This window comes from Cinclus cinclus, chromosome 20, assembly GCF_963662255.1.
Source record: "Cinclus cinclus chromosome 20, bCinCin1.1, whole genome shotgun sequence".
Taxonomy (NCBI): Eukaryota; Metazoa; Chordata; class Aves; order Passeriformes; family Cinclidae; genus Cinclus; species Cinclus cinclus.
Genome location: NC_085065.1, coordinates 6308477 through 6317393, shown reverse-complemented (window position 1 = coordinate 6317393; position 8917 = coordinate 6308477). Strand labels below are relative to the sequence as shown.

The 8917-nt window shown below is 47.3% G+C and overlaps 1 protein-coding gene across 1 annotated transcript; it reads left to right on the top strand.

The window, feature by feature from the left end:
- Nucleotides 1-582: 582 nt before the first annotated feature.
- Nucleotides 583-6429, top strand: OTOP3 (otopetrin 3). The gene is made up of 6 exons (XM_062506318.1): nt 583-967; nt 2036-2172; nt 3049-3107; nt 3671-3789; nt 4612-5543; nt 6259-6429. The coding sequence occupies exons 1-6, from the start codon at nt 583-585 to the stop codon at nt 6427-6429; spliced, it is 1803 nt and encodes a 600-aa protein (XP_062362302.1).
- The last annotated feature ends 2488 nt before the right edge of the window (nt 6430-8917 follow it).

Genomic DNA, 8917 nt, shown 5'->3' with positions numbered 1-8917 from the left:
GAACTTTAGAGACCCTTTGTTTATTCTCTCCAACTCTGCCACAATTTGTGTGACCACTCAAGGAGCCCATAACTCTCAGAGCCCAAAAACAAAAGGAAGAGGTTGGACCCATCAACTGAAAATCAAACAGCTCTGAATTTCAGAGCAGGTCTAAGCTTGCTCTTCATTTCCATTTAATCCTTACAGCAACAAAGGGAGAAAACCTGAACCCAGGGCTGGAGAAGGCGTGAAAAGGGAGGGTGAGAATGGTTTGTACTGGTGGGGCAGGGCAGAGACATCAAACCCTGTCTCTCTGTGTCTCATGGTATCTCTGGACAGGCTTTGGCAGAAGAGCCTTTCCCCAGTGCTCTGCAATGACTCTGTCCACTGGGAAATTTTTAATGTCTAACCTGGGCTAAAAACCAATATCCTGTTCCCCTTCATGTAGCTTCTGTAGAAGGAAAGAGAAGCTGAAAAGCAAGGAAGGGAGGTCACCACACAAGTGGCCTTCACAGCAGAGCACACAACCTCCCATCTCAGCATATCCCCCACTTAAACCTCCCCTCTTTTTGATGCAGCAGGTGACACCCAGGCAGATGAGCCATGTCTGACAAGAAAGCCTCCAGGCCCTGCCATCACTGCAAGAGCAAGTCAGCATCAGCCCCGACAGACAATTCCAAGATCCACTATGAGAAGTTCTGGCTGTACCGTCACTGCTCTTCGCTGCAGCAGAGGGACCGGCAAGCTCAGAAGGCTGGGCAGCTCTTCTCAGGGCTGCTGGCCATGAATGTGGTGTTTCTGGGCAGTGCCTTCATCAGCAGTATGATCTTCAACAAGGTGGCCATCACTCTGGCAGATGTCTGGATCCTGCTGTCCATCCTCAAGGTCTTGTGCCTGTTCTGGATTATTTACTACCTGCTGGGCACCAGCCGGCAGCCACACGCGGTGCTCTACCGGGACTCCCACGCTGGAGCCATTTGGATTAGGGGTAAATTCTGCTTTTATTTAGTCTCTCATGCCTTCTTCCAAACACTTGGAAGGCAAAGATATTCTTCCCCTGTTACTAGAAGAGTTAGAAGCCATAGGATATGCAGTTAGGGCATTGGGAATCTCCCAGTTCCTGTCAGGCTGATGGGAACAGTGCCATAGAGTGGAACCTCAGTAGCCAGGAAAGCCTGAAACTCAGTTCCCTTCAGTCTCCAGTCAAACTTCACAAACTTCTGGTCCCTTCACAAAGAGAAATCTAGGCATAACCCCTTTCCAGGACAGCAACTGAGCACCATAGGAAAGGTTTTTGGGCAGGAGCACTTTGAAAAGTGAGAGGAGAATCACTGTGTTTATCCTCCAAGAGCACCAGTGGCCCTACATCACCATCATCCTCCTTTAACATCCCTGCAGCCTTGTTGCCAGGGAAGGATTCTTACCCATTGAATCACATCCCAGTGACACCCAGGTTTGTCTGAGAGATTTTCCCTTCAGTATTTGTCCCACTTTGAGAAATTACCCTTCTCCCAGCAGCCATGTCTCTGGTTTATCATGAAATTTTTAATTAGGCACTGTCTTGTTAACTAAGCAGGGAGAATCAATTGAAGGAAGCTGCAAGGTACTTGAATACCTGAAGCTGCAAAGACTTGTCCAAGGCAAAAGGGAGAAACAATTAAAGTGTCCCAACTTCTGCAGGTGGGGCTGCTACAAGCCTTAGCAGACCTGTGTCATCTCAGGTTTCCTCCACAAGGCAGGAAGCATCACCCACCATTAATTTACCCCCATCATTTTAGATTGTACAGAAAAGCCCAAAAACCCCATCCCCACTTTGTAACCAAGCACAAGAAAATACCTTGCATTTTCCTAACACCTTTAACCAATCAAAGCACACAATCAGGTTCAGGAATAAGTCTCTCCTTTGTCCTCTTCTCCTAAAATCATGAGAATTCCAGAAGAAAGACTGCAGGTTCCACACAAATCCAAGAAACACAAGGCCTCCTGTCCCCAGCCAAGCTCAGACGCTCCACAGACATGTCTGCATTTATTTACTGGTCCTTTGCTGTTTGTCCAGGGTCAGTGCTGCTGTTTGGCAGTTGCAGCATCCTCCTGAATGTGTTTCAGATTGGCTACAGTACAATCCTCATCCACTGCAAATCCAGGGTGGAAATTGTGTTCCCCAGCATTGGAATCCTTTTTATTTGCACCCAGGTACTACACATAACCCTTCTGGAAGCTTGTTTTTTCCCTCTGTCTCATTCCTGGGAGCCCCAGGGTTGGGGGGAAGCTGGGAGATGTGGGAAGGTGAATATGGGGGATTCTCCTGAGCATTGAAAACATTAAAGCATCACACACCACTTCAAATGCTACCTGCACTCCCCGTGTGCCACATTGAGAGACAGGGGAGAAAGTTTCAAAAATTACTCTAGAAACACCTGACATACCATAGGGTCCAGAGGAATTTGCTTTGAAACAAAGTAAGGAGAGAGGAGAGAGGAGAGAGGAGAGAGGAGAGAGGAGAGAGGAGAGAGGAGAGAGGAGAGAGGAGAGAGGAGAGAGGAGAGAGGAGAGAGGAGAGAGGAGAGAGGAGAGAGGAGAGAGGAGAGAGGAGAGAGGAGAGGATTTCAGGTTTTGCCAGAGATGACTTTGCACCAATCTCAGCCTCAGCCCCTCTTTGTGTTTGCCAATGCATCCGCCCAACAAAATCCTTTGCACACAAAGATATCTCGCACCGTTTTCACATTTTTATTCAGCACCAGCCCTCTTCTTTACAGACCCAAAGCCATATTTGAAAAGTAAACTAATTCCCACCTCAGCAGCAAGTACCCACATGAACAGAACAAAGGAACACAGAGCTCCAGGATGTGCATTCAGGGCACTCACACATAAATGCTGCCCTTACCCAAGGATGCCAGCATCTGCCTCAGCACTGGGGTGCAGGTGCACACCTGTCCCTGCACCCTTGCACAGAGGCAGTTTTGCTCCTGCTTGGACCTGTACCTTCTTGTCTACCTGTCCCTTTGCACCATGTGTGCAGCCAGCTGCTAACTTCACTCAGTTCACGCTGTTATTATTTTCCACTTACAGGCTTACTTTCTGTGGCATCACTCTAAGGACTGCATTCAAGTCCAGCACAATTTCACCAGGTAAAAAAATAGGATAAAAAATGTCTTCTACTGCTCTAAATGAACTTTTCCTTTCTGCCTGTGATGTCCATTACGATTTCTGCTAGAACTGTTCATCTGATCCTACACAAACCCTATATTTTGGATCACACAAGAACCAAACTATGCATTGTTCAGAACCATCCTCCCTCCACTGACCTGGGCTTACCAGCTCCCTTCAGTTTTCCTTTGTGCCTTGGAGTGCTGCAAAGCTTGTTCCTTCCTCCCAAACATCTTCCTGCTGCCTGTCTCAGGGACCAGCTCCCAGACTGGAGGATGGGGGAGGGTGGTCTCCCCATTCCTATCACTGGGACATGTCAGCTTAGGCCAGTTTCATTAGGCAGTGCCTGTCCTGCTCCTTTGGAAATGGCAAGTGGGAATGTGCTCAGCTATGTTTGTGCAAAGCCACACCCCATGGGCCTCAGGCAGAGGGATCACAAACACCCCATGTGTGCTCAAATCTGTGCATGGGCCAGCGAGAGGGGAAGGACACACTGCCCATGAACCATCTCCAAACATTGTACAAGTCCTGTGTCTCCTCCCAGGTGTGGGCTGATGCTGACCATAGCCACCAACCTTCTTCTCTGGCTCCTGGCCGTGACCAATGACACCCTGCACATCGAGATCGAGTCTCAGCTGCGCGAGGTGGAGCGGCGATTCTCAGGCAAGGCTCCTTCTTCACATCCTCACTGGTGTTGGGCTGACACAGCTGACTTCCAGGGAAGAAACATTTCACAAAACCACAGAATATACTGAGTTGGAAGGGACCCACAAGGATCATCAAGTCCAGTTCTTGGCCCTGTACGAGACCATCCCCAAATACTCCGCCATGCGTCCCAGAGTATTGCCCAAACACTTTGTGAGCTCTGTCAGGCTTGGTGCTGGTGCACTTCTCTGGGGACCCTCTAGGTCTCAGTGATTTAGATACCTCCAGTTCCCCTAAATGCTGCAACTTCCCTATTATTGGAGGTTGTGTCAAGTAAATGGGCTGCAAGGGGAGAAGATCTTCACCTGGAGGGAGGGTATCTGCTATGAAACCCTGAAACTGAGGGCTAGAAAAGGAAAAGCCCACCGTAAACTAGCTTTTTTTGCTCACTTTTTCCTATTAACTGCAAGCACAAGATTGCCAGACTAGAAAAAGCTCATGTAATTGCTGTGGTCTCCTTTCTGAGGATATAAAGAAACAAAGTGGATTCTAGTATTCCAGGGGTAGAAATAGAGAAGGCTTTTTTTGTCAAGGAAAAGAAGTCTCTCATCCAGCACCTATGGTGTTGACAATAGGTAGGAAAAAAACATTAGCTAAACTGTTTTATTCTGAATCCTCATATCCTTTAGGTCTGAGCAGTAGCTATTTAACTTCCTGTTGTTCTCTGCTTCTGAGGCACAGACACACATGTTGTGCCTGCACACAAGAAACTCCCAAAGACAGCTGTGACATCCAGGCCCTCTCCCTCTTAATTGTTGCCTTCCTCTTCTCATGCTCCAGGCAACGACACTACCTTGTGCACATGCCCAAACATGACCATCTGCAAAGTCTTCCAGAAGGGCTACATCCTGCTCTACCCCTTCAACACCGAGTACTGCCTGGTCTGCTGCTCCGTGCTCTATGTCATGTGGAAGAACGTGGGGAGACGCATCAGCCACCACCACATCCCACACATCAAGCCCAAATTCAAGCTCCAGGGAGTGGTCTTTGGGCCACTGCTGGGCACCAGTGCCGTAATCATCGGGGCCTGCGTCTTCATGATGTACCAGATCCAGGCCACCAGCTTGGTCCCCAGCCACCAGGTCTTTGTGATCTATTATTCCTACTACATCGTCCTTCTGCCCCTGATGAGCGTGGGCGCCGTGATCGGGACAGTCATCCACGCCTTGGAAAAAAAGGAGCTGGACACGCTGAAGAACCCAACCCGCAGCCTGGACGTGGTCCTGCTGATGGGAGCAGCCCTTGGCCAAATTGGCATGTCCTACTTCTCCATTGTGGCCCTGGTGGCCACTGACCCCAGGGATCTGCTGAACAGCCTCGCCCTGTCCTACTCTGTCCTCATCATCTTTCAGAACATCACCCAAAATGTTTTTGTCATCGATGGGCTCCACCGACGGCGCATTGTAGCAGAATCTGAGGCCAAACATGCCAGAGATGTGGGGCAGCACACAGTGGCTGCAGAGCTGCCTGGGGAAGAGGAGACCACGCTGAGCAGCAAACAGGAGCACAGCCAGACACGTCCTGGCAAGGAGGAAGACACTGAAGAAGAGCAGAATGGTGAGATCTACAGCCAGAGACGAGTGAGTGTACTGGAGCTGGGACAGGAGATCCGGAAAGCTTCCCTGTCCTACATCCATACCTACTCTAACCTGAGCTGGAAGAGAAGAGTGTTGAGGGAGATCTCGTTCTTCTTGGTTTTGTGCAACATCATAGTAAGTATTGTGCTCTCTGCTCTGTCACAGCTCTGGCTGAGCCAAGTGACCTGTGACACAGATGTGATCTCTTGGTCTTTTTCTTATATTCCAGACAAAAAACCTTTGTCCACCAAGTCCAAACCTACTGGTGAGGCAAGTCAAGTCCGGTTTTGCTGTTAATACCCCACCCTCAAAATTGGAAAGTCTCTCTTCTACCCTTAGAATCAAGTATTGCTGGGTTTCATGGGTGCACGAAGGAGACAACTAATAAATCCTTACTTGCCAAGATTTTAGCCTCTTAAAAAAAACCCATTAAAGGTGTTTCATGAGAAACAGGAAAGAAATTGTGAGGCACCAGCATTAAGTCTATGTAAACATGAGTCTCCAGGCTTGAAACTCAACCCAACTGTGGTCTGGGATCTTGAATGAATGCTGCAGCCTTAATCCAGTAAGAACATATTGCCCAGGGAAATACTGAAACCCTGTAGAAAGATGAAGTAGGCTGGGGCAGAATGGGACTGTCATTAGATTTCTAGGGATTCAACAGGATTTTAATTACAGCAAGGAGTTAACAGCATAACTATGGGATTTTCCTTCTCCTCCCTGCAAGGAGACTACTGTGATACTCCCGAAATATTCCTACAACCATTTGAACCAGTGCTGAGATTAGGGTGCAGGTAGAGGACAGTTTGTCATCCTCTGACTTGTGTTTCTTTCCCTCACATCTCTCCAGCTGTGGGTCATGCCCACATTCGGGGCTCACCCCATCTTTGAGAACAGAATGGAAAGGTCATTTTACGGCTACTCCACCTGGTTTGTGATCGTCAACTTCGGACTCCCCTTGGGTGTGTTTTACCGCATGCACTCGGTCGGGGGGCTCCTGGAGGTCTATGTGACAGCCTGAGCCAAGCTGGACCCCCACCCCAGGGGCTGGGGAGAATCACTGATGCTAAACAAAGATGCAGTAAGCAGCAGATATGTACGTGGAAGCTTCTAAGATTTTTTTTTTTCTCCTCCAGCTTCTACTTGTACTTCTCCTTGTACAATATCACCATGAATTTCAGAAAAGGTTATTTCATATTGTCCTCTTCCACCATAAAGTATAGACTCAAAGCCCATAAACAAACTCTCACTGCTCTCAGGAAGAGAGTCTGCCAGTGGATGCTCTTTGGCAGCAACTGGGACTTTACTGACTCCTATTGAGATTTTCCAGATAAAAGAATGCAAGGACAGCCTCCAGCAAAAGCAACAGACTGACCTGCACCAATTCAGAAAATCAAAAGCAATCAAAAAATAAAAGTTATATCATGACCTTGCTTTACTGAGAACAAACACTACTTCCTACAGGCACTCCCAGAGCCTCAAGTGGGACTCACTAGGGAAGCACTGTGGGTGATCTTTACTCACCACAGATATGTTATCACTTAAGGACTAGCCAAGGTCCCATCCTTGCACACAGGGCTAGTTCAAGAGCAAGCCACAGCCACATCCACTGTGAATCTCTCCCCATACCAACACTTTGGCCCTTACTGCTGCCTTGCACATCCACAAACCTTTCTCAAGGTCAGCATGCACAAAGGAAGGTAGCTGCAGTGAGCTGCCTGATCAAAGACCCGTCAGGATGTGTTCCACAGGGTTGCTTTGAAAGCACGTGACAGAGTAAGGGGCTTGTGACTATGGGTCCCAAATCCAGAAACTGATGAATGGAAATAAAAAGATTGAATTTTCATGCATGTCTTGTGAAATCTCTGGGTCTGCTCTGTACTCAGTGGGCTCAAAGTCAACTCATTTAAGATGCTCTTGCATTCAGAGGTTATATGGGACTCTGAGCTTAGAGGAAGGAATTCCTGCCCATGGCAGATGAGCTTTATGGTCCCTTCCAACCCAAACCATTCTGGGATTCTATGAGACTTAAGAGCAGGCCTGCTCTATAATAAATCAAAATCTGTCATGACCCTTGCCTAAGCATGGCACAAAAGGCATTCTTATTATTGATTCTGTTCCTCTGTAAATCAATCCCAGGATCAGTGTGGGTTTAGTATTAGAGCCTATTTATGGGGTTTTTTTTTGGGATTCCCTAGTAAAGCAAACTCTCCCAAGACAGTAACAGTGAGCATTCAGCATTCAAGCAGTGATAGCACCTCTCTGTAAAACTCTCAGGGAGACTGATTGCCAAGAGCATGAACTTTGCCCAGTAAGTGTTTGTATTTGGGCCCATGTCAACAGAAATATGTAATGAGAGTAACAGCTGGATAAATTAGGCTCCAATAAAGTTAATTATTATTATTCTCATGTCAGTGTGTTTGTACCATGGGATCCACAGGACATACACGCTAAGGTGTGACCTCAAACCTTCTTCCTAGTGATTGACAGTCTGGGGACAAGGAAAAACTGCACTTCATGGGCAAACCATGACCTGGATTTTACCCAGTTTAATGGATGAAACACTGGTTTAAGTTACTGAGCTTTCACAGAGCAGGTGACTTTGGAATGAACACTGAATACATGACTGAAGGCATGATCAGCATGGACAGGAATGAAGCCCACCAGCTCCAACTCTCACCTACAGCCACGACAGATCAGATAAACAATCAAGGCCCTCCATGTCATTTCCTAACAACCCCCAGGGCCAGGGTGCCTGTTTTACAGGTCTCAATTGCACAAAGGTTTTAGCACATGGTTCGCTAACTCAGGAGATTGGATCATGCTTGATCTGTGGTAATGTTTTAAACACAGAAATAGCCAAACTCACACAATTCAGGCTCATTTCCCAGAGTCAAATCTTCATTTCTGATTATTAAAAAAAAATTCCACTGCAGAGGAAGCATGGTTCACTAGTGGCACAAATCACTTCAACATAAGACAAACAAGATTCTAAACCTCTCTATGGAGAAGGAAAAAAAAAGTACCCAAGTGCATGTTTCAATTAATCTTTATCTTTCTCTCCATAAGTAAGCAAAGAGTTTACAGTGCAAGTTGATTTCCACAGAACAAGGATCAGACTCCAAACACCAAGAAACAAACAAAAAGGCTTCCAGAGAAACTCACAAAGAAACAAAGCAGAAAAGAGAGGACGGAAGAGATCATGAGAACCAGCAGATCCATGGGAGGGAAGAGGCAAAGCACATGGGACATGAGAGGTCCCGTTCCAGCTGTGAGATGTGAGTGCCATACAATCAGAATCGGGCCCCACCAAATCACATTCTTACACATGAGATTCTCCAAGTGAAACAGAGCCCTCACCCTGTTTACACCTGAGCAGAGGTGGGGTCAGGATGGGAGTAGTGCTGGGTTGGAGATGGGACCCAGGTGGGGGAATAACCTTTCTCTATTTCATGTATTTCTTATCCTTCAGAAAACCGTTCCAATTTTATTTCACTTTCTACTGGCCT

Coding starts and splice junctions, on each gene's coding strand:
- OTOP3 (XM_062506318.1), top strand. CDS start 583: ATGTCTGACAAGAAAGCCTCCAGGCCCTGCCATCACTGCAAGAGCAAG. Junction 2,173..3,048: donor TCCTTTTTATTTGCACCCAG/GTACTACACATA, acceptor TTCCACTTACAG/GCTTACTTTCTGTGGCATCA. Junction 3,108..3,670: donor GTCCAGCACAATTTCACCAG/GTAAAAAAATAG, acceptor GTCTCCTCCCAG/GTGTGGGCTGATGCTGACCA.